Raw genomic sequence first — 26,321 nt, 5'->3', positions numbered from 1 at the left:
GTTTCTTACTGTTTTTTTTTTTTTTTTTTTACACTAAACTTGTTTGGGATCAAATCTTCGAGAGCTGTTCATATTGAACAGTCACGTCTTTACACAGTCAAATTTTCCAGAAAGCAAGCAGACATTTCAGAATCAAGGAATTTAATATAAGACGATCAGTAAAAATGAGAAGTTGGTGGAGGTTAGCTGATCCTTAAATTCAGTACTTAAGTAGGGGCTTTTTTCTAATTAGGAAAGAAATACACCAGCATTACAATTCATACAGTATACAGATAGTTTTTCACCAACAGGGCCAGATTAACCCATTAAAGGGCCCTGGTGTAAAAATGAGGTGTGAGCCACACGCTGAGTCCCCCATTTCTTAGTCATTATTGTGGTAAGTTGATCTGAAAACAAATTGTTTTACAATATTTTACAGAACAATGAAGGCCTCAAGATCAAATATTTAAGCACATACTATTTTACAGGCAAACTTCTGTATTTTTCAACATGGACCATATTTTGTTTTGGTGTTTAAGTGGTTAAAGAGAATAATAATTTTTGAAAAACCACTCAGGATATGCACTGTCACTAAAAGTGCTTGTTTTTGCAACAGTCAGAATCTGATTTTTATTGTAAGTTGTTGTTGTTGTTTTTTTAACAACATTATGGAAAAAAAATCTTTACCTTCTTGTCGCTGACTGAAAATTAGACTTCTCCTTGAGCCAGACTTTGTAAGACACAATAAAAAAAATGACAGAATCAAGTGAAGGGCAAAGAAAATTGCTTAATTTCTTAATAAAGATATTTATTTGTACTTTCAGAAATCCATTATGTGTTGTCAGACAAATGAAAAGACAACTATGATAACAACACACCAAAAAACAAAAACCTCAACAAAAGGGTACCTCTTATAGGCCACAATATTATTTTTGTGGGACACTTCCAATTCTAATCTGAGTCTGTCAGTGGCAAAAACAAATACTTTAAGTGAACATATTGAGAGTGTGCTATTGCTCTGAAGATTTCACTGCAGCCTGTTTCATAGCTGTCAACTGCAGCAATCTCTCTTAGTAAAAGAACCACTTTCCTTTTTTAAAAAATGTTGTTCCCATTGTGTCCCACTTAGACACAAAAATGCTGGAAAATATGGTCCAGGTTGAAAATACCAAAATTTCCCTCTGAGGTAACCTATAATTTCAGTTTATATCATGATTTTGTGGTTTCTTTGGTGCATTCAGTGAAAACAAACAAATTTGCAATTGATTTAGTCACCACAAAATAATTGCCAATGAGTCTTTGGGACCCCTGAGGGCACCAGAGCAGTTTGGCTGCTTCTCCTGTTTGGTTACTCGGTTTGATTACACACATTTGCAGTATCAAGAAGATGGAACCTCTCACATCTTACTGTGTTTTGTGATGTCTATTAAAAAGGTAAAAACACAAAACTGACACGGTCAGCTATGTCAGACAGGTCTTGTTCATTTGTCTGTTTATTTTGTCATTTCCTGTTTTATTTTGTAGTACTTTACCTTGTCTCTGTCTTCCAGATCCTGCTCTTTGTGTCTCAGCCCGCCCTAATTGGCCTCACCTGCATCTTGTTAACCCTGTTTGTCTGTTTGTATAATCCCTCTATCCCTCTTCTCCCTCATGTTGCCAGCTGTAGTGCGTTCCCTAGTGTCGCCTCGTCTTTGCATTCCTTGTCTAGTAAGTCTCCTCATGTATGACCTTTTTGATCTCAGTCTTAAGCTTGCTCCTTGTTTGGATTTGTTTGCCTGAACTTTTTGATTACCTGTGCACCGACTTGGACTAATGTCAAATTCGGCCTAATCGTATCTGCCCCTGTGTGAGCTGTGCCTTTTTGAGTCCACCATTCTGTACCTGACTGGTTGTGTCAAAATGCCTTTTTTCAGAAGTCACCCAAGAGGCTCTATTAGGCACAGTGGTGCCTAGGGCTAAATGTTAACATCAGCATGCTTACAGGCAGTGACAAACATGTTGATGTTTAGTAGGTATAAAGAAATTTACCCTGCTGATTATATTAAAATAACATATTAGCTTGCTAATATTTGGAGACATTTCACTGAAAACCACAAAGTTCAACCCAAGGGCATTGGGGCATTTTTTTGCATAAATGTGTTCCTTTTCTGCATGAATTTATGATGTAGATGTCTTTAGTTTTGTCAAAATGAAAATCCTCTGTTAGGTCCATGTTTCAGGGATGGAGATAATGGTACATGTTCTAAGTACCAAGATGTATCTTTACCTATCATGGTGGCACTAGAAGAAAAGTCATAGGATAACCAAATTATTAATATAAATATATTTTCTTGGATCAACAAACGCTGATACAAAATTTAATGGTAATCCATCCAGTAGATATTAAAGTATTTGAAGTTGTGAAAACTGTGACCTGATGGTGGTGCCACTGGAAAAATCAGTGGATCACCCAGGTCAGTATGATTCATCCTCTGAGGATCATGACTGATGTCTGTACAAAACTGCATCCTAATCCATGTTATAGTTGCTAAGATGTTTACATATTTTGATCAGGACCAAAGTGGTAGACCAGCTGAGTGACATCACCATCCTTACAGCCATGCATCTCTGTGTGACTACAAACACACAGAAAACAATTAAAGCAAAAACTGGCGAGTGAGATGGTGAAACTGTTTAAGGTTCAGCAGAACTCAGATATTTACTGGTCTCTAAATTCTCGAGTTTTAACCCCAGGGCTTACATCACAAAAATGCTGTTGAAACTCAAGTAATTAATCACTTCTCACCGGGAAATCACTCACGATCACTTCATAGCGTGCCTTGACTTTATGTTCTCCTGTCTTGAACTCTTTCAGAGTGGGTGTCAGTGAGAGAGGTAAGAGGTGTTTTAATGGCGCAAGAGAGCGGGAGAGAGTGCATGAAGAGGTGAGAAATGAGTAGTTTATTGGATGGCATTTGAGATCGGAAAGACATGATGGGATGAGGTCACTTGTTAACACTGGCAAAAAGTGCCACACGAGGGTGGCATAACCACACAAGGGTATTCACAAGGAGACACACTCACACATGCGTGCCACTCAAGAAATCACTCTCAAGGCAATAAGAATATACACCCGTCAAACAAATTAGCAGAACTAGCCATCCATATGTGCATGTTTGTGTATGTAAATTGTGAACTTTGCTGGTATGGTATGCTGCCCGGTGCCACTGCATGTGGCAGTTGAACATGTGCCAGGTCGTAAACACTCCCCGCCTGGTGCCCAACCACAGATGTCATTTCAATCAGCCTTCAGTCAGGCTGAAAAAATAAATCCTGGAGGTCCATACCTGTGTGATTACATTCCCTAATTATAGTTTGGAGCAGTAACTCTGAGATGACTAAACGAGACGGGCCCTCGGGGTGTTATGAATGTAATTATATACTGACAATTAATAGGCCCGCTCCTCAGAGAAGAGTTTGTTACATGATGACGTACCCAACCGTTTTAAGCTCGCCAGGGAAGCCTTTGAATTATGACATAATTACAAGGGAAAACATGATATACAAGGATGATAATTATCCCCAAGTACAGTAACAGTAAGTGGCTTTGCCTTTTATGATTCAAGTTCATATAAAGGAAAAAGCTGATATTTCTCCTCTGAGAGTCCCTCTACATAGTGGAGTGTTTATCATAAGCTGCTTGGTCAAAAGAGGAAATACCTTGGAGCTGGAGTGCATCATGTTAAGCCACAGCTAGTTCCATGGAAGTGTTGCTTAATTCAGCGGACGTTTGATGTGTTGCAGTACTGAAGAGTATGCACACACTGGCAAAGCAAACATAATAGTTGCTGAAACAAAAGAAGAAGTTGAATGCCGACGGGCCATGCATACAAATAGTGACACATAAGTCACACATAAGCATGTTTGAAAAGGCCAGAGTGCCAGAAAATGTATTGAATTTTTCTTGTACACTGTTGTACTTTTTACCAAAATCTTCTCTGGAAACCAAAATCTTCTCTTTATCAACCATCTAGTCAATCCATTGGCAAAAACAACAACAAAAAACTGCTGGCATTGTATGTTTCCGCAAACCATGGATATTTTAAATGTTAGTTAGTATGTGGTGGAAATGTTGAAACTTTACATGTCAAAAACCCTGTGGTTGCCATGTGGTTATGTTTTGGCTTCAAATACCCAGCTTTGGGGGCACAATCCCAGCACAACTTGTTTGCTGCTTGTTGGTCTCAAACAGTGGTCTGCAGCTGTGCAGTATCTCACCTATAGGTGACACACCATATGCTATCCCTTCAAAGTCCCTATGACAAAGTCAGCTCATATATTACTTAACGTCACTTGTGAAATGTTAATATGATATGTATGACAGATGTAAATGTGACGTATTTGCAAAAGCGTATAATGTCAAGATTTTCTCCTGGTGACTGGGCTGATCTAAAAATTACTGCAATTCATTCAGTTCTTATCAATAAAGCCCTTATTTATAACTATTATAAGAAATGGCTAAAGTGTTACTGATTCTGTAATGATGGAGGTTGAGTCTGCCAGCTGGGCTTTGATTGGTCCAAAGTCAAGCTGAAGCAGGAAACACAAAGTTCAAGGGGGATAATCCTAAAAGGAAGGTCACTGCCAGAGTGGGGGCCCCACACACATACATGCTACCCTCTCCCTCACACCTGCATTAAAAAATAAGTTCACAGTATTTTAAGTCCGTCTTAAAGGGACGGTTCACCCCAAAATCATGATATTCTTCCTCTTACCAGAAGTGCTGTTTATTAGATTACTTTGGTGTGAGTTGCAGAGTGTTGGAGATATCAGCTATAGAGATGTCTGCCTTCTCTCAAATATAATGGAACTAGATTGAACTCAACTTGTCTGAAACACAACAAAGTCACTTTCCATAAATCATGACCCTGTTACTCAAGATAATCCACAGACCTTGTTGTACGCAGTTTTTAATATTATTTTTTTGGCTTTATTTGACAGGACAGAGCAAGCGTGGAAGAGGGGGTGAGAAGGGACGACATGCAACAAAGGGCCATGGGCTTGAGGTGAACCCACAGCCGCTGCAGCAAGGACATTGTCCCTAACCAGCACCCATGTTCACTAACCTACTGGGCGCCCCGTTGTGAGCAGTTTCATGTACTACAAGTACGAGGAAAAGTATTTATGACTTTGGGATTAACTTAAAATATTATGCTGTAAACATTCCTTTTGTTAAGAGATACATTTCTAATGGGCTTTTAAGGTACAAGTAAGTGATGGGGGACAAAATCCTGTTTTTTTTAAGCATAGAAATGTATTCAAAAGTTTATCTAAAGCTTTTGTGGCTTCAGCAGTCTGAATTAGACAAATCAAATGTCTTTCTTACAAAATTAACCCTGAAACCTGGACTGATATCGGCTATCGGCTAAGCTATTTGACCATTTGAAAGCTGAGCAAATTGGTTTGATTTCTTTCAAACACAGGGAGAAAAAAGCAATGACCAGACAAAAAATGTCCCGCAAACTGCAAGAAATTAGTCTAAGGTGACAAGAAAATTACCTTAAAATGTGTTCTAAAGAGGAGGAAAGGATTTTTAGAAAATTAACAAAAAAGGAGGAAAAATAACCCAAAAACAATATTCATAAATATAACAATTCAATTGGTAAAATTAATTAATTTAATTAATTTTAATTAATTAATTCATTCATTTCTTTAATTAAGTTCTTTTTTCATTGTCATTCTTTTTTTCTCTTATTTTCACATGAATTTCTTTTTTACAAAATTTTTTGCTTCTTTTTGGGTAATTTCTTGTTAAGTTTCTCATTACCTTCTTCTCATGTTTTTGAAAGAAATCAAACCAAGAGTTAAAGTCTTTTTAGTATGAAATTTCCAGCCTCGCTCCCAGAGAGTGTCAGAAAACAATCTAACAAAACATGCAGAGAAGACAAAGTTTTGCAGCTAAATCTTGAGATTCTCACTTACACCCGTTGCTCCCAGTCAACTTCCATCTCTCCCGCCCTGTCAGCTCACATCTGCCCTGGATTTTCAAGCCTTTTCATAGTTTCCACTTCCCTGCCATCCCTCCCAATACAACTTGGGAGAAATCGAGACAGTACATGATGTGTATGCAGCGTGTGTGAGCACATGCATGTGTGACAGCGATGAAGACAGGCAGGTGGAGGGGAGGCCAAGGGTGGGCGCGGGCTGTTGACGTGCCAGTCAGTAATACTTTTCCTCAGGTTGAGGTGTGCTCACCGGGAGGGTGTGTTGCTGCTGGAAAGCTCTGTAATGAACAGGAGGCTGGCTCTCTGCCTGATCAAATTCCACCACAGCCTCATATCTATCTTGCCTTCCAAAAATGTTCAGCATACCAGTGGGTTTTATTGACTTGTCAGAGCAGACAGCGGAGTGCAAGCTCTGCCTTGTAAGGTGTGCACTTAACACATTTCTAAAGCAGGAATTTCTGCTGATGACTTTGTGTCTGTAATACCTTCATGTTTTTAGCTCAAATTGATGAGAAGTGATTAGAGCCACAACATGTGTAAGAATAGTAATATATAGTAGTAATCAGGAAAAGAGACTTTGACCGCATTTATCCAAACCGGACCTAATCCTGTTGGCACATGTTCCTTTAAAATGAATAAGACCATGAATCCAATGTGAGCTAACCCCAGTTTGTGTCTCACATGTCACCATTACATTTCATTACCAGAGTAAAGCTATCAGTTTTCAGATAAAGAAAGGCAAAAAATATCATTTAACAACACTTACAGCGTATTTCCAGAATCCCCAAAGACTTTAAGCCATCTAGATGAAAAATATTCTGTCAGTTGCATAATGAAAAAGATTTTAAACCTGTTTCCCAAGGTGTGCATACAGTTAAATATATATATATATATCTCAGGTCCAGCTGCATCGATTTTGATATTTTGAGTACTCTTTTAATTTAAAGTTAGTGTGTAGGATTTGGGGGGCTATATTAGGAGAAATTAAATACCTCCAACAAGCCGTACAGCCTCAGAAAATCACTGGTGTTTTTTTAAACTGTGAAACTGCCTTATTCAGTGTTTTCACCAGTTTAAATCACCAGGTCCATGTGTTTAGCAGAGTAAAACACCTCTGTGGATAATTTGGCTTCAGGTGAAAACCTCCTGAATGTCTGAATCTTAAATTATCAGAGACAAAAAGGTGAGCACACATAATATCCGACATGCCAAACAGTGTTGGAGAAACTGCATGAAGCTCCCGATACAAACCTGCTGAACGAGGAACACTGAAAGGATTCTAACTGGGAGTTCAGGCTTAGCACATGGGAGAAGTTTCAGCTGGTTGCAATCTGCAATCCTCACTGCTGCCACTAAATGCTACACACGGCTCCTTGAATATGAACCAACAAAAACAATATTTTTTTTCATGCAGTATCTAGAATATTGTTTCATTGAGATGGTTTTAAAAGTCTTTTCAGAACAGTAGGAAGGCTTAAACAACCTTTTCAAACATCACTCTGTATTTATTTTTAAGATGATTGGGTTTGCATGAGAAGCACAAACTGGGACTGAATGTAAGAATGCAAAACTCCACAAAACATCTTCCTTCCTGAAGAGGCTCTTCGTGATATTTCCCACACTTCTGCAGGATGTGTGCAAACATTGTTACTGACTGGAAAGCGTGGCTTGACTTTCACTGGTGAAACTGAGTCAGGCGAAAAGAGCTGTGGTAAAGTGCCAATGCTGACAGATGCTACTCCACTATCTGTCTCATAATGAGTTTAGTTTCTCCCCCTCTTTCTCTCTCGCCTTTCTACTCTTTCCCCTCACCCCCTGTCCTGCAAATACAGTTAACTGCATGACCATCCGCGATGAATGGTGGTTAACAGCTGCCTACTTTTTTGATGGTTGCCTGTGAGAGCATGTAATTGCATTTGGCCCTGGGTGTACATGCACTCATTAAACCAGTGTCAGTGCCCATTACATTCCACAGCAGTGCAACTCAGGTACAGAATGCAAATCTCAGGCACGAACACACTGCTCTGTGAATACCTCAGGTCGGGAGCACTAAGGGCCTCCGCTCAATACAAGGCCACAAAAAAAAAAAAAAAAAAAATTGCATTTGTTGGTTTAAGGATAAATTCACCTTTCTAAGTGTTTAACTCTTCATCATCTGGATCAACTGTTTTCTTGTGCTATATTCAGATGCCTTTTCCTAGCATTTAAACCTCTAAAACCTGAGAAAGTTAGATTTACGTCAAAATCACAAGAAAAAACACATTGAGCAACTTGGCGAGAAATATCTCGCAAACTGCAAACTGAAAAAAACACAGAAAAGACAGACAAAAAAACGTAAAAGGTGACAAGGATATAATCTTCAATAATAAATAGCACTTTATTGAGGTTTTCTTGAGGTCATTTTTCTTTTTTTAATTTTCTTTTTTATTATTTTAGATATTTGTCTTCTTTTGAAAAAAAATGTTTCTTGCATGTTTTTCTCATTAAGTTGCTAGTTGCCCTCTTACCATGTTTTGTAGGAAATTAAGCCAATTTGCTCAGTTTTCAAATGGTTTAGATACATTAAGTCAGATGAATACAAAGAAAAAATGCATAAATGTTATCAAATCTAAAAAAGATATGAGAAAAACACAACCAACTGTCACACTATTAGTAGTAAGAGGATGCGTCTTACTAGAATAATTTAGCTGGTCCCAGTTGTTAGGGCTCAGTGAGGATAAGATCTGCTATGTTGGGACCTGATCCATACTGGGATCAGATGCAGAATTCCAAAAATGCCCATCTACATGCCAAGATTCAATGTTGGACCCCTTTTGTTTGGTTGAATCCATCTTATCTCTTTGCATATTGTTCTGGTATCTCCACCGAAAAACATTATGAAGACAAAACATTTTTCAATGAATGTGAGCACTCTGACCTGATGTGAAGGAGGTCTCCCTGAGAGGATGTTGTGGAGCTGAGATTGTCAAAAATAAACCAGATTCCTCCAAACCACAAAAACAGACCTAATGTTCTCAGTGGCTTTCAGCTCCTATATCCATCAGTTATTGTGATACGTTATGTCATGCTGTGTCCATTGTTATGGTTGGGGCCTCTCTGCTGTGTTAGACAAACCATCAGTCATGTAACACCCAGGAAGGTGCAACTGTCTGCCTGAAACTCCACTATAATACTGCAGGGACAAAGAAGATGTGACATCCCATACAAGTGATTCAGTAATGCACATTAACTCTTGTTACACTGCTTGTTCCTGATCACAATATGACATGTCAGTGCTTCCATGACTTATGAGAGAGAGGATAAAAGCTGAAGTTAATTCATGCACAAAAAAAAAGATAAATGATGGCATTATTTGCTTGGGCCCCACATGTCAAAACATGCAGATGTGCAATATATTGAAGGTGCAGTGTGCCACCTAGTGGACAAACTTTGCATGCACAACTGCATGCATGCATGCATGCATATGTCACATTATCATAACTACACCCAGAAAAGAAAAAAAACAGGTAATGATTTCATGCATGACAAACACAAAATCTGTCTCTCAGTAGCATATTATCACTCAGAAGAAAAAAAAAAAATCATAATTCATGACTGGAGGGAACAATGAGGGGTGTAATGCTGTAATTGTCCAACAGATGGCAAAGTATGTCCAGTTTGCAGAGTGACACAGGCCTCACCCTTGAACTAGGCCTCTCTGTGGACACTGTGTTTACCACATTGTCATATTCAAACACTACATGAAATCACTGTTAAACCATATTTCCGCTCTCAATGAGTTGACACATCCAAAGAGTATTTATTTGATTTCTATTATTCCAGCCAAAATTTGCAGCTGTATTCAGTCACACTGTAAAACCACCTTGTCATGCTGCATGATGATCTTCGGGTTTTGCAGGCTGTTGCAACACGCCCGAGCTGGTCTAAATGTGCCGGACACTGCTTTAATTGTGTGCTTTAACTGTTTTGTGGTGACTTGAATAATGAGCTATAAAGAGGAGACAAAGGGAGAGTGTGTGTAGCCTAGAGGCAGAGAGAGAGAGAGAGCGAGAGAGAGATCCCTCCATCCTTCCTGGTGGGAGGTTTGAGATGCGCTGCGCAGACCCGTCCGCTACCGACGCATCTTCCTGGCCTGCCCCCCTCTCTCTCTCTCCCTCTCTCTCAGTCTCTCTTTCCTCCTTTTCTGTCTGCCACTAGCCTACCTGAGGGGAAGTGCACAAAGCCAAAAAGAAAATCTGGCGTGTCTGGTGGGCCCTGCGCGCGCTATGCTGCGGTAAAAAGGGCCGCTGTTTGCGGTGTTTACAGGGGATGTAGAGAGAGGGACGGAGGCACCGACGGACCGCGCCGTGTCTGCTCTGCTCTGCCCAGCCCGCTGCATCGCTTAGCGGCCTGCGAAGCACACAAGATGTCGACCAGAACGCCATTGCCCACGGTGAACGAGCGTGACACCGAAAATGTAAGTGCTTGTTATCCAGAGACACCGGGTGTTATAACAAACTGGACGCGGAACAAAAAAGCGACCTAGCTATGAGGCTATTTTGCGCACTACTCGGTGCAGGTTTATGGTTTTGGGGCTAGTGTTGCAGAGCGACCAATGAGCACTCCGGCTTTTTTTCTCTCTCTTCTCTTCCCCTCCGACGGGTATAAAAAAGCCCTGAATAACCTAGAATAAAGGTGCAGTTTGGTTATGTGTGCTCAGTTTCTCTACACAATACGGCTAGCCTAAACAACGCACTGCGTCAGTATGCTGGCTTTAATGATACACGCGGAGCTTGAATGTTAATGTTGAGAATGAAAATGTGGCCCTGTGAGAAAATGGTGTTGCTCCACTCGTGCTACTGGGGGTATTTTCTAGTCCACAACGTCAATATTTAGGGAGGGTGGGGGAGGATGTTGCCCTACTTTTCAATAGCAACGCTTGGTAGCATCGCAATGTGACATCCATCACCTATTGGGCCCTGTTGTAACTGCACGCTCAGTGCTGGAGAGGAGGAGGTGGAGGAGGAGGGAACGTGTTATTATTCTCCATTCTGCTGCCACGACACTGATACAGACATGTTTTTATATATATATATTTATAACAGGCTAAGGAAACGGAGATTTCTCATTCACTGTGTGACGGAATGTTTATGAACGAGCTGCTCGCGCGCGCACACTCACGCGCTCACAAAGCACAGCATAATAATACAAATCTTTTGAGATGAGTCCAGATGAGAGCTGCTGTATGTATGCTGACAGGCTCTGACATATCTAGGTTCGTCAGATTTTTTTCCTGGAAACAAGACGAGGCACAGACTCGTATTATATTGTGTTACAGGCTGTGGAAACAGCTGGAAGCAGTCTCTTAAAGGTTATTCCCACTTTTACAAAAATAGAGCTTTAATTTGGGCTCTCTGGATTATTCATCTTCAGGTGATAAAATTTAAATTGAAAAATGCATTTCCAAAGTTATATAACTAATGATATCAGCCCTCTGATTGTTCTCTCAGAAATGCATCAGCACTAATGTAACTGTCTAATGCTGCTTTAGGTCTCATAGACATAAAGCACTGCCTCAGCAGCACTGGCAGTAGCCAGCCAGCCTCGCCTGCCTCTGTTAGACTCCATCATGCAGCCCCAGGGCCCACTAGCAGCTGAACTGCATTGCATAACAGCTTATTACTCAGAGAGACGAGTGGCTTTAAGTGCAGCAAAATAGAAGAAGCTCTCTCCTGGCTTTCTTATTTTTATGTGTGTGTGTCTGCGCAGGTGTGTGTTATTTTTTTATGTCTGGCCTCCCCAAAGGACATAACGTCAGTGGAAGGGAGTTAATGGATGGACAAGTGAGACAAACTTTGTGTATTTAATTACCTGCCTGTCCAGATGCTCCTTGGTTAATTTGCAGAAATTGGAGGCAGGCCAAGTGTGTGTTTGTGTGCACATGCATGTCTCTGAAGGATGAACTGGTTTTTATGACAGATCTGATTTAAAGTTGGGTGAGCAGGGTTCCCATGGGTCCTTAAAAAGTCTTAAAAGCCATTTAATTCAATAATCCAAAAGTAAGGCCTTGATTGGCTTTAAAATGCCTTAAATGCATCTGTCAAAAGACTTAAAATGCTAAGATGCCTGGAAACAGGATTTCTTTTAATCATTTTTTTATGATGTTGCATTTTAAAGACTTGAGAAATGAGTGGTAACTACTTTTTTTATGTTTAATTCTCTGAAGGCCTCTTGCGTCAGCGTCACACAGGTCAGGACAGTTGAACCAACAACACTCATTATTTTGTTTATAAGGCAGTGAAATGACATGTGGGAAAAACACAATCACCAAGTCATGTTATATCTTACAATGCACATTTGGGTAAAAAATTGTCCTTAATTCTGAATAACGTATTTTGATTCATGTTTAAAAAAAAAAGTTTTTGTCATTGTAAAATTGGTCTTAAATTTTGTGCAAAGAGGCATTTAAAAAAGTTTTTAAATGTCTTAAATCTAACTTGCTTTAAGCTGTGGGAACCATGGGAGAGTCACTTTTCTGTGGACATTTACAGACAACGCACATATTGCTCTGTCATGGAGATTCAAAATAGAGTTGTGGTGCATTAGAAACAACGATGCTGACTTTGACTGGTATCTAATCAAAAATTCCTCCTGTCCCTCCACACACACAAACCCACACTGTGACACTGTTTGAGTCCTGCAGTGTAGCTCTCTCCCCGTCAGGGTGTATGCTAGCTGAGGTGATGCGCACCCTGCAGGGTGTAGCGTTTCCCCGGTGAAACGGGAGCAGGGGAGCCTGGGTAACCAGACCAAGGCTTTATTCTCTGGCTGGGTGTGGTGCTCAGGAGCAGAGGATCATGGGATCTCTGACCTGGACTGACATCAGCAGCTGTCGTGGAGGAGACGAAACAGACCAGCAGAGACTGTGCGTAGCCTGTGCCAGCGCTGTACTTATAGCAAGCTGCTCCTAATTCACCTTCACATGCCATATCACAGGGACACTTGTTGTTATTGGGTTTGGCTTTGGAGCCAGTAATATTGCTGTCACTCTTGATCTGCACTGCACATTTTATAGGTATTTCTCAAAGGCAGACATTCAGAGTTTGCTTTCTTTTGTTATGAAGTCTTGTCTTGTTGCTGATTAGGTCTTTTTGAGGTTAAGGTGTCACAGAGCGAGAGGAGGGAACCTGATTCTCTCCCACACAGTTCCTCTTTGAGCTTGCATGCAGTGTACTACTATGTGTGTGTCTGTAAGTGTCGTTACAGTATATGCACATGAAGAACATCGGATCCCTTGCTTGTATCTGGGTTAATAGGTTCATCTCTGTTTGCACAGCGAATATCCCACCTTTGGCACACACACAAACCTCCACTGCAGCACTTTGCTGCATTGTTTGTGCGTGTGCTGCCAGTGTGTCGAGAGAAAGGGTCCTTTTGGGATCACTGAGTGTGTCATAAAGTGAGAAAGGTTTAAGGACTTGTATTGGTGTCTGTGTAAATCAGAGTTGCAGTCAGGGAATGAGGATGTTGCTGATCTCAACGTGTGACTTTCCTGCAGCACTCGTCAGTGGACGGCTTTGTTGAACCCCCAGTCCCCCCGACAAAGTCCGCGAGTCGCCACAGCTTGCCACGATGCCGCAACTCTTTCACCTCCACAGAGGAGCACCCCCATATTGGCAATTACCGCCTCCTCAAGACCATTGGGAAGGGGAATTTCGCAAAGGTGAAGCTGGCACGACATGTCCTGACTGGACGAGAGGTGAGACAAGTTTGTTTTATATTTTATAAATCATCTTTATATGACTGTTTTGTCCATTTACAATCCATTCTTCATCCCAAAACCTGCTTTATCAGCATCAGTCTTGTATTGCTCCATTTCAACAATAAGGGCTGCAACTACTTACTTACTTATTATCATATGAGTTACAATTTTATGCATCCTCCAGGGAAACAAAAGTGCAACAAGAACATGGTATAACATATTTATTTGCATCTTTAACCGTTTCACAGACAGATTTTGCTTTTATGGATGAGACACTGATTCTGCTCTGACTCTCAGGAAAATGATTGATCTCCCATCATGAATATAGTGTACTTGACCATGTTAGTTCCCCCCGCTCAGTCAGGTTAAGCCCTCTCTTTTTCCGCCTCTCTCCCACACTCACACAAACACACACAGTCACACACTCCTGACCTGTCAGAGTGATAGACATCCTGCTTTGGTTTGCCAGTAATTAAAGCTCCTGTTTCCCTGAGGAGAAAACGATGACCTGCGATCTGTTTGCTTTCTTTCACTCAGCAGGACCCACAGCAATCAGTGACAGCCCTGATCCACCTCAGATATCCTCTCATCTCTGTTTCTTTTAGGCACTGGCATCTTTTTATCCTCTAAGTTTCATTGTGTGAGTATGGAGGGCATCCATATTGTCCCAGGTCAAACCAGTAACAGTGTGAGCCACTCTGCGTCCTTTAATGCTAATGTTAAACAGGCATATTGGGTATGCTGCCCACTGTTTGCAGAGAAGGTCAGGTGCTGCTCGCTGTGCCTGAGTGCCCTTGCTGGCTCATCAGAATGCAAAGACATGGATCAGAGTGAGAGAGAGAACAGGTGGAAAGAACATAACCCACTAAAAACTGACGCTATCTGAGTTTGAGTCCAGCAAGACTCATACCGGCAAACATTTTTCTCACAGCTGAAGAAAAAAAAAAAAGGTTTACCTCTGTAGAAACACATAAGTGAGAGCTTTGCAAAGGAAAATCAGCAGTCACTTCTAGGTAACAGAGTGTCCTCTATGAGCTTGAGAGGGTGGCTACAGGATGTAGACACATATCATATACACACACACACACACACACACACACACACACACACGCTCAGCTGCACTGATGGAAACATTTGCCTCTACCATATGCCCTCATCTCCTGCCCACTGGGGCAGCGATAATGCATTATTATCTATCAATTTAATTTGTCAGTTTTAAGTGAAATTCTATTGTAATGATAACACCTCATCATGGTATTGTTTAACTGAATTTTGTTGTCTAAAATAATTATTCCAAGATGCAAAAAAGTTCTTATTTGAGAGTGTAATGCGCAACAGTGGGACAGAGTTAAATACTGTGACAATCAATTTGATGATTTTATGGTTGATTTTGGGCTCAGCAGTCATATTTTGATAAAGAGCAGTGTCAGATTAAAAAAACTAATGATTATGTTTGGTTTTTAAAGAAGTATTTCAGAGGTGGAGGGATGGTCTTTTCATAAAACTAGGTCGTCTATGCAGTAGACAGTTTGGAAATTGGTGCCACAGAGAAAATAATTAAAAAAATGCTGTGGCATTCATTTTTGCTCAAGAGGTAGAAAACCTGTAACGACCAGAATGCACTGCACCGCACCAGTCCAGTAAATGCTCACATTGGTGGACGAAGCAATGCAAGTTGCCTGTCTGAAAAGTATATGGTGAGCGGTCGGTAACAAATAATAGTTAAACAGTAAAATTATTTAAAACATTTAAAATGAGAAATAGGCAATACAGTAAAAGAATCTTCATATTTGACACTACTTAGTTTTACAATGTGAGTTTGTTCTGAGTTTGAGAGAGAGAGAGAGGTGGCTTTTCTCTCGATCTGCCTCAACACTCTTTGAGTCTGTGGTGGTGGTGAGCATACAAAAGTAAGGAAGTTGAAGCTGTAGTTTGAGCAACAGCCCTAGCACTAGCAAACATGTGTCATGGGGTGGGGAGCAGGGAGTTCTGGATGCTGGTTAGATGCAGGGAAGTTTACCACAGTTCATTTACACAAATCTGGTTGAAAAATATCCTTGTAATCATTAGTATATAAAGCATAAGAAAATTCATGGCTGTCACCGTTTCCTCGAGCTCAAGATGATTTCATCAAATAGCTTGTTTTTTCAGACCAACATGCCAAAACACAAAGATTTTCATTTTATTATCATCAACAACATAGAAAAGCACCACATTCTCACAGTTTAGAAGTTAGACTGGGAGGATTTTTGGTATTTTTGCTGACAAATTATGATCAATACATTGCCAGAGTAATAATACTCCTTTTTTTCATAATCGATTACTCAACCCATTCATCTCTAATGCTGACACATAAAATGAACTTGACTCTAGTTTTCAGTAGCTCTTTGTGAACTCACAGCGTAGGGAACAAATGCACTGAAAGAACCAACTACAGACATACTGTACTACTAAAGGAGGACACCAGCGCTAAACAAAGACAAGCAAACATGAACATACAGTTGTTATGTGGCGAGCAGGTATAAAAAAAACAGGTGGATATAGCTAATCAAGTCGGTTTTATTTTTACAGAATTTAAAGTTGCTTTTTAGAATTTAAAAATCTAAAGGACACACTCTACCTTTAGACCCTTAACCTGAATAAGACACTGAACCGCCAATAGATTTTGTACAAACAGAATAGACAGGAAACAAATATAAAACTTCTATTGTATGAACAGGTGAAACTGTTACTGTATATTGTATGTGCAGATTGTGTATAACCTGTATGGTTGTTTAAAGAATGATGGAGTATGTTTTTCTTGGGTTAATTTGATATTACTCTATGCAGAGAGAGAACACTTGCTAAGAAGTAGGGTTGACAATAAAAGATTATTATCTACAGTCTTATACATGTTATGTACATTTCGATATAGTGGCAACAGTAATCCTTTCTCCTCTGTGTGAAATACAAGCTTACACTCTGCTACACTAGTTCCCTTCAGCGCTCAGAGATCATGACCCTGTGATTGTGTAAAAAGAGCTCAAGGGGAAATAAAAGTGTAGAGGAACATGTAAAGCTCTTCAGCACACAAGAGATGCTGTAACTATGTTTCCCCTCTGTGTCCTCTAGCTGAAAACTCACGTGTACGTGTTTGAAATGCGCGCGCGATCACAAGACCCACACGGCGAAGAGCATATGGGCCGTGTGTTACGAACGCGCTGAATAATTAACAGTTGATGCGCGTTGCCCTTCTGTCACTGTGGAACTGAATTATTCACCCTCAAATCCATTAGACAGCGAACACACACACCCACGTGCACACAGACGCTGGCATATGATGTGATGCCATCTTCATCAAATCTCTCAATCTGAGAGCAAGAAGAAAATATTGGTACAGTGTAGAGGAAATGTAATGAATATCTCTGACTCACGCAAAGTCGGAACAATAGGAAGACACGCAAGGACAAATCCGACACCTGCAGGCAAACATCGACACACATGCATACCTCCGCCTGAGTTTTGTCCATGACAGGAGGAAGCAGAAAGGAGGGGAGCGAGGTCTGTCTGTGCACCTGCCCACCTAAGACAGGCTGCAAATAGACACCACCTGCATACTGCGTGTCTACACACTTTGCAGTCTTTCACGCCGCTCTCTCTTCTCCCTGCTAGACTCTTTTCCTCTCACAGCCACCACATTGCTGTCATTATGGAGTCTAGTGTACAAGTTTGGTTGAAATTAAATGCCGCTTGTTTTGTAAGTCTTAGGGAAGCCCTGCAAGGGCTGAATAACCTGCATTCTCTCCACCGTGACTCAGCATTTGCTTTCTGGTTTTCCCCTTAACAGGCTGCTTGGGATTACAGCCAGAGTCTGCATCCACTGAAGCATGCTCATTAAGCTCTCACAAGGCAGGAGTCACAGCAATGCCGCTATCATAAATTGTAATTAATGCTTTCATGGTATCATTAATCTCCAAAGGCAATTTCTCCCCCTCCTCCCTTCTGAAGAGAGGTCAGGGTTTCAATCTCAGTGTTAGAATCTTAATGAACAGTTGGACATACAAGAGGACAAAAGACAAAATTAGAAATGTTTACTCCAGTCTGAAGTGCGTTCTCGATTGTTTCACAGTGCAACACATTTTAGAGATGGAGGACAGTGTTGGGAAAGAGAGAAAAAGCAGCAATCAGTGGTGCAGTGGCTCCTGATTCAGCTGAAAAACAACAGCCAATACCTTGAAAGAACATTTCACTAGGTATTTGTCGAGTTTACAGTTTTTAAGCAACTGTAAGTCAGATTTTTTTGAATATTTGTGGGGGGGGGGGGCACTAGCTCACCTGCTGGAGTATGCGGCCCATATGCCAAGGCCTTTGCAGCGGCCCGGGTTCAATTCCAGCCTTTCTCTTTAAAAAATGTGTATATATATATATATATATATATATATATATATATATATATATATATATATATGTATATTTGCTGTTAGTATAAAAGGTATTTTACGTTTTATACTGACAGCAAATATAAATTTCAGTAATTTCCTGTGTTTTTTTTTAGTTGCCAACTTGATGATTAGTACTAAGTTTTTCTTAATGTCAGATTTGTATGAAATGGAAATCTCTTAACACTTTGCTGAAGAGCGCTTCATCGCAGCCTTCCATTGTATAGAGTCAGAGGTTTGTAAGAAAGAAAGAGGGAGGAGATGACGTATAACAAAGGTCCCCAGCCAGATTTGAAATGTGGACGTTTTTATTTTAGCTATACTGATACTCTGTCCCATTCCAGATTTTTACTTAGTGTATAAAAAGACATACTCCATGCTAATTGATTACATAGTTAATATAAATTAGTGATGGAATATTTGGGCATGTGTAAGGTTCCCTGTGGTGTTTCAGCGCTATGGAGCTATTTTTCCTCTGAGTGACTCCCACAATGATGCACAGTCCTTCTGATAGCTTCACACTATTCTGCAGGTGAAAAGGAGGCGTTAACATGCCAAGATATGCTGGAATGCACGGGGAAAGGCCGGGAAGCATGAGGGTCCGAGCTAGTAAAGATGGATGTTTAAGAAAACTCTGGATTTAAATGTTGTTTTGTGTGAGTGGACACATTCGTTTGAGCTAAAAAGTGCAGTCTGTGATTCTAGTCCACCACATTTTTTGTCAAATTCATTGAAAATCTCTTCACAGTATGCTAGCTGTCCGTTCTGTGCACGCTGTAAATAAATAAACACACAGTCCTAGCTCTGTGAATGGGTAAAAAACAAAGTGACCACACAGTACTATAGCAGCTACTCTTCCTCTTTCACGTCCAGATAGACCATGATTGTAATGAAATGTAAATAGCATCTGAGATATTGCTGGAGCATCTTAAGCAGCGCTTACTGAGGGGCGCATTTGTTTGGGTTTTCAAATTTCAACAATCCTTTAGAATCAAGCTTTAAAAATTGCTGACTCAGCCTTTAAGGATAAACGTATTCATTATGCAAACATTCAATTCTGAGCAATACAATGCAAAATAATATAACTGAAAGCACGAGATTAAAATTACAATTAATTGTGATCAGCTATTGAAATTCTGTGTTTAATCACGATTAAAAAAAAACTATTCATTTGACAGCCCTCTTCAAAACACATTAAAAATCTTCATGCAAACACTTCTATTGGAGCTGCATTGATATAAAACAGCCTGGAGTTTATTTCTTATCAGCCACTTCCATTAACATACATTACAAGAGAGAATAAACACATTTAAAATGTGTAATACTGTGAAATGGTCTGTAGGGCCCCGGTGGCTAATCTCCCCTTGAGGCCCATACAGGCCACGCGGCTCCTTCTCGGGCCGTCCTCACAGCCCTGCGCTCTCTTTAGCAAGGCTGAAAAACGTCCTGTGGTTAGACTACAGACTGGTGACATTCATATTTATTCAGCCAATCTTAAGTCTGTGTAATAAAGCTATAATTATTGTTGAACCACTTCGTGCAACAACAAAAGGTCGTGTGTTTTATTTCAGTGTAATTACATTATATTGTAAAACTGCTCCGTCAGTCACTTATCAGCATAATGTGCGGACTTATTGGTGGTGAGTCTGCAGTGCGGCTCAGCTAGTTGTTTTGCGAAAGCTGCTGAGCTCTCAGAAAGTGAGGGGAGCAGGTCTGTTTCAGTGTGCACTTTGGGGTGATTATTGAGATGGATGGTTCAGACTGCTGCCTAGCAAGATCTGCCGAGCCAACAGTCGATCACTGACCCGCAGAGTCAAACACGGGGACAGTTGGACAGACTGTCTGTGTATGCACTTACATGTATAGTGTGTTATGGGTCTTATTTTACATTCAACGTCATCAACGATTACATCTTTTTATCTTATCTTTGCCAATCATAGTTTCATCTCCAAACAAATGACTGAATAGTAGAGCTTTAAGGTGTGTTCACATTAAACTGATTCAGCTGTGACATGTTTTGACAGAGCCGCCTCACAGCAGAATAGTGAAATAATGAGGATACGAGTTCATTTCAACGCAAGCTTTCACTGTACAACCACAACCCAAATACAAAACTAGAATTAGTTTTGACATCTTGTTTATCTTTTATCTTTACGTCCCACTCTCTCCCTTTCTTCCTCCTGTCTTCTCTCTCTCTCTAGGTGGCGGTGAAGATTATAGACAAAACCCAGCTGAATCCCACCAGTCTACAGAAGGTGAGTGTGTGTTTTTATGGCCACATGGTAACATTAATGTCTTGGTTACAGCGCTCATGGCTTTTCCATTAGTCATTCCTGAGTTGTAACCGCTCTGCTTGTTTGCTCTTTGAACCCAGGATGTGCTGTTTTACATAATGTAATCAGATGTAGTCAGGAGAGACCACAAGGCTTGTTTAATCCAGCCCCCCTCCCTCTTTTGACTTTCTGTTGGTATGTGGTTAGGAGCAGCTAAAAATACCCCTGCCTGCCTGTTTGTTTGTCACTTACCCTTGTCTAGCAGTCATAACCAATTACAAGGAAGGGTTTGGGACCGTTTCCTGATTACTAAGTCCAAATCCAGCTCTTTCTGCTGATTAAACGCACTCACACACACATTCATACAATCCTCATGGTAGATTAAATCATGTGGAGGGAAAGCGGACGCTGCTACAGTCGCATCACCTACTGTGAGTCTCAAAATAATGCAGGTGTCCAGCTGAACAACAGGATTGTGTTTCGGTGTTTATCATGACAGTATTGTAACAAAACGTAATCATGTCTTTGAAGTGGTGGCTCTGACGCTGAGAACTCTTCACAATACTGTCATTGGCTGGTCACAGTTAGGGGGTGTTGTGAGGAAGTTGTCTAGGTTGAAGCAGTCCTTTCCTTTAGCCTATAAATGCTGGGAACTTGCCTTTTTTAAACTCTCATAAGAGGCACTATTACATTTACTCATGGATTATTGAACAGGCCAACCAGATAAAGGCCCAGGGGTCCAAAGACTCAGCAGCCCCGCCAGCCTTCACCTGCAAAATGTCACTCAAATTAACATGTACCAACCATGTACTCAAAATGACTGCAAAGGACCTGCAAAGAAACACAAAATAACTACAAACTGGGCAAACCAATACATATATCTTTTGTTATTATGTCCTTTTTATACCTATTTTACGTTGCCCTGATTTTTTATGATGTTATATTGATGACAGATATTGGTTGATATATGTCTGCAAGTTGTGTGGAAAATAAATAAAAACAATTGGTTAAAAAAAAAAAAATCTCACAATTATAAACTAAATGGAAAATAAGTTCCCCCAAAACTCAAAATTATTTTAAAAAATTGAATGTTTGTCAATATAGTTGGCAATTAATTTTTTCTGTAAACTGACCAATGGATTGATCAACTAATTGTTGCAGTTGTACTATTATTAACTGTTTGGTAATTCAGTTTATAACAAACACCATATTTTATGTCATTTTAGTTGTTTTTAGTTGTAGCTGTTTTTAATTGTAAAGTAACTGAGCAGTCAGATAAATGTGGTGAAGTCAAAAGTCCAATATTTCCCTCTTAAGTGTAAATGTAAAAATGTAAAATAAAAAACTCAAGATTTAAAAAAACAAGAGCAAAACAAACCCCAGGAGTCACAACATGGCAGAGCACCAAACATTATGTGTGTCCCCTTGTATCATTCTGAGTCTCCTCTCTAAAGTTGGAGGAATTATTGGGTCCGTGAGCACAGTCAAAACTCTTTCTGAGTTCTTTATGAGATTGAGTCACTGGGTGGATAATTGATTAGTTGATCAGATCAGAGCTGATCAGATCACACTGAGCAGCTGCTGCAGAGGCAGGTGAAAGCAAACTTTACACCCACTGCAATGAACGGTTGAGTTTTGATTTCACTGTTTCACTGTGTCCGGCTTTCTGCTGCTTAGTCATTGCACAGAATATGCTACAAGACTGTCGTGCAATTAATAACTGAACAGTATATATATTCCCACAGTGCGCCTAATGAATGATCTAGCTCCAAAACTAAAAAATCAGTACGTGCCGGCACATGTTGTCATTGTGGTAAGCCGCTGCCAATAAATTAAACTGTGGGAAACTGTGTACAAAATGACTTTAAAGAGATATGAAAGTACAACAAAGAGACACAGAACCACAGGAAATGCATAAAGACTATGAGGATAAACATGCAAAAGAGGCAAAACCACCAAAAAGTTTGTGTCTTGCTCCGATAGTGGAGGGATGGTACCGAGGGACCCACTGTCTCATGATCCGCCCATGTATTTACCTTAGATATTATTATTTAAACTTATCATAATATCAGTTCTCTACAGCCATTAACAATATGATGTGACAGACCAGCATGTTTTAGTGATGCCATGCACATTTAGAGACTTTTGTTAATCTTGTTTTGACAATGTGCAGAGGTGCACCATCTGGAGAGGCAAAACAGGTTAATGTTTGGGGCCCACAAATACTTTTTGGAAAAGGGGCCCCTGATGGCAACTCATATTAGTAAATTTTGGATACTCACTGGATACTGTCAGTTCAGACAGCTAGCTGTCTGTTGCTGTCATACATATGCTGAGTGTAATCATCAGCACAATAAAACAGGCATATCTTTCTGGAAACAAAAGAAAAAACAAGAAGAGGAGTATGAAGACAGCAGTAGCTGTCGGGGTCCCTGAAAGGCTTCTTTTCCTGGGGCCCAACTAGAGTCTCAGATCGCCGCTGATGATGTGCTGTAACATTATCACGCAGGGATTTGCAACCTCAAGAGCCACAGAGCCTTTGAGACTCACAACTTTTTTTACCAGTTGCTAAACAACCTCCCAGTGTTTGGATAAAGTGTTAGATCATTTTAGTTTAACTAGAAACAGATCCAAAATTGTCATCACCAAACTCTTTAAATCAACAGTCATTTAAGTATGTAAAGAGAAAGAAAATGTCACATGCAAGTGGGTGAATCGAGGGTTAATGTAAACCAAACCAGATATGGTTGTTGTTAAACTGTGAAAAAATGAACTAAGATGGTCTGTGAGTTTTATTTTGTTTCTGTCAACTCTGAATGAAGTGTGTTTTAAGATGATATAATGTTTTGTTTGTTTTTTTTTTTTAAATGGAGTCTGGTGGGTTTGACAATAAAGATTTTGATGCTGTTCCTTGTTGGACAAAAAGGATCTTTCTCTCCAACAAAATTGTCTCTCTCTGTAGGGATCATTTCCCTAATGTTGCAAGACACTTATAATAACAATCTGAGCCTGTCAGTGCAAAAACCAACACTTTAGTGGATGTTCACTGATGGTGCAAACATGTCCTGAGTGTTTATATTGCAGCCTGGCCACTGCTCTCACTGGAGCAATTTAAAAAAATGTTGTTCCCGTTAGTCACTTGGAAACAAAAACATGGGAAAATAGGGTCCAGACTGAAAAATATCCTTTAACTCTGGATGTTTACATTTATTGAATGCGCAAAAAGCCACACAGCAAATCATCGGCATAGTAGCAAATGCTTTGTTTTCCCTCTCTGCAACAAAGGATGTGATGTTTTGTTAGCGTTCCATACGTATGGAGTGTAACTATAGATTCTGCGGTCCCTGTTGACGTCTTTTAAAGCATCTGAAGACTCTCTTACTCAAACTCACATCATGCTGTCCCATGATATATATAATAATTATATATAATTTGTATGTGTTTTTAAGGTCTGATGTTGCTTATGTTTTACAGTTAGTTACTTTTTACTGTTTCTATGGCCTTTTTTTCACTATTTGATTTCCGTGAAGCACTTTGTGACCTTATTGTGTGAAAAGTCATATACTAATTAGTCCTAAACTTTACTCACTCATTTATTTACATTTCTCACCATAGCTCCTCTTTGGTGTCTTGGTGTTTTTTTTTTTGATAGTATGACCAAATTGCTAAGCAACCGTTGCGTTGACTCATTAGCCTGTAATAAAGGACCATTATACCTACCAGACCTCCATAAGCAGCAGCTGATGTCTTGAAGTACCTCTTGTGCTCTGTTGCTCTGTAAGCCACTTGGGTGAGAAAATATTGCTGCAGCACACAGTCTTAATGACAAAATAATAACGACAATTAGCTTCCCAAAATGTCTGCTATCCCACATTGTTATTAGTGGAGTGAATGTAATGAGTGTTACTAGAGGAAATGAAGTCTGGGCTGCTCAAACTGAGTGTAATTGTAAAAGGGCTGATGTGAGAGACAAATGACAAATTTAGTTCAGGTCTTGAATCCTGCTTGTAAATCTGTAAAACAAGACTATTGGGGCATTTCTGGAGTTATTCTGCTCTCGACATTGTTCTCCACGAGCAAATCTGTAATTGTCTTAGATCTTAATGGGATCCGACTGCAGTTCTTCAGCCAATCAGCACGAAGACGCTGTGAGAATTTCAAGCCTCAAGTTCTGTATTCAAATAATCTGACTGAGATAAATTTCATTGTGCTGGCTCTTTTGTTAAGAAGCCTATTGTGTGGTTTCTAATCTGCACACGCACAGTCTGATAATGAACATTTAGAGATGTCGTGTGTGTGTGTGTGTGTGTGTGTGTGTGTGTGTGTGTGTGTGTGTGTGTGTGTGTGTGTGTGTGTGTGTGGCGTTTAAAGTACTGACTGACTTCACCGACTTGGGTCTTGTCTAGGTCATGAGTGGTTACATACCCGATGGGTCGGGTTGTCCGCTGCCTGGTGATGGGCAGGGCAGACATATCATGTGAGACTGCAGACCAATCAGGAACCCTCTGATCAATTATTCAGTGAGCCTTTCAGATGTCAGCTGCAGTAGACCTGAGAGGGTCAATATGGAGAAGTCTTATGGCTTTCCATGGCATGAGCACGGCAGGGCATGAGCTAGTATTGGTGTAATATCATGTATGTAAGCTGATGTTTGCGTTTGCATGTTTATGTGCATCCATGTGTTAAATCTGGCGTGTCCTTGTGTATCTGTAGCTGAGTGTATAGACATGTTTCTCTGTCTGTGGTGCTTATTGGTATATTTATAAGTCCTCTGCTCTGTTCTATAGATTGCCATAGAGTAGAGTGCCATCTGCAATGCAGAAGCTGGTCTTATAATGCAGCAGTCGTCTCCTGGATTTGAATCGATTGTCTCATTGACTCAGAGCGTCCTGTGCTACCCTTGTGAAAGCTCTGCTATGGATGCATTAAAGGGAACATCCACCTTAATGCAGTTTTTGCTTGGTTAGTCCCATGACATTGAATCTACCTGGGAAGAATAAAGTCAATCACTGGTACTCATTCCTGGCATTTGGGAATCATAGTGCTGCTGGTTGGCCAAATATTTGCAATTAATGGCAATGATTTTCATATTTCATGGCTAGAGTAATAAGCCTAAACAAGATACAAGTCCAGCAGACGAGAGTTTTAAACCACCAGAGGCCCACACTTACATCATGATACATTATTGGATATGAAACATGTTGAGGTATGCTAAGTTTTGTGATAACATATGTATATGACAATCACAACGATATGTTGTGATTTATTAGAAAGTAGGTCCCTAAACACAAATTGGTCAACATCTGTTTTACTTTTTTTTTTTTTTTTTTTTTTAAAGATTATGTTTTTGATTTTTTGCCTTTATTTGATAGGACAGGTTAAGCATGAAAGAGAGGGAGAGAGGGGATGACATGCAGTAAAGGGCCGAGGTTAGAATCGAAGCCGCGGCCGCTGTGGCAAGGACGTTACCTCTGTACATGGGGCGCCTGGGCACCCCTAAACATCTGTTTTATCTAATGAGAGAAAAATTTTAGTTTGTTCATCTCATTTGAGTCATTTTTATTGCACCATAATGTATCCAGTGAACTGAAAAAACAATTGATTTTTTTATCCTAGTAGGGTACTAAAAGGTGTATATGTATTTTTAATGTGAATAATTTGTGTCTTTGCATCCATGTATGGATACAATATTGCCATGCAAAAATATCGCAATGCTATACTGTATCAACCCCCCCATCCCCACCCCTAGTGTATGACATTCAGAGCAGTAATATATCACAGAAAACAACTGTTTGCTATATAAAGATGTAGTAGAGTAATGGTGTCCTGACCAGAGAATGAAGTCATGCTCCCTGTTAGAGCCTGTGAGTCCCCGTGTGTGAATCCTACTGGCTTGCTACTTGCCCCCACTCTGCACTACGCTCAT

The 26,321-nt window shown here is 40.2% G+C and overlaps 1 protein-coding gene and 1 long non-coding RNA gene across 5 annotated transcripts in view; both read left to right on the top strand.

Annotated features, from left to right (window-relative positions):
• Nucleotides 1-1,556: 1,556 nt before the first annotated feature.
• Nucleotides 1,557-8,899, top strand: LOC148187686 (uncharacterized). The gene is made up of 3 exons (XR_015778407.1): nucleotides 1,557-1,686; nucleotides 2,834-2,903; nucleotides 4,960-8,899. It is a non-coding gene; the product is annotated as an uncharacterized LOC148187686 (long non-coding RNA).
• Nucleotides 8,900-10,234: 1,335 nt separating this feature from the next.
• Nucleotides 10,235-26,321, top strand: part of LOC121954220 (serine/threonine-protein kinase MARK1-like) — a 38,533-nt gene continuing 22,446 nt past the window's right edge. For all 4 annotated transcript variants that reach the window (XM_042501566.2, XM_088086124.1, XM_042501565.2 and 1 more), the window contains exons 1-3: nucleotides 10,235-10,419; nucleotides 13,501-13,701; nucleotides 20,324-20,377. In XM_042501566.2, coding sequence (XP_042357500.1) covers nucleotides 10,369-10,419; nucleotides 13,501-13,701; nucleotides 20,324-20,377 — 306 coding nt within the window. In that variant the 5' untranslated portion in view covers nucleotides 10,235-10,368. The remainder of the gene's footprint in view (nucleotides 10,420-13,500; nucleotides 13,702-20,323; nucleotides 20,378-26,321) is intronic.

This window comes from Plectropomus leopardus, chromosome 13 (assembly GCF_026936395.1).
Source record: "Plectropomus leopardus strain MGB_pleo_1.0 chromosome 13, ASM2693639v1, whole genome shotgun sequence".
Lineage (NCBI taxonomy): Eukaryota > Metazoa > Chordata > Actinopteri > Perciformes > Serranidae > Plectropomus > Plectropomus leopardus.
Note: the sequence above shows the minus strand (reverse complement) of the source record. Positions and strands in the feature narration are given on the sequence as shown.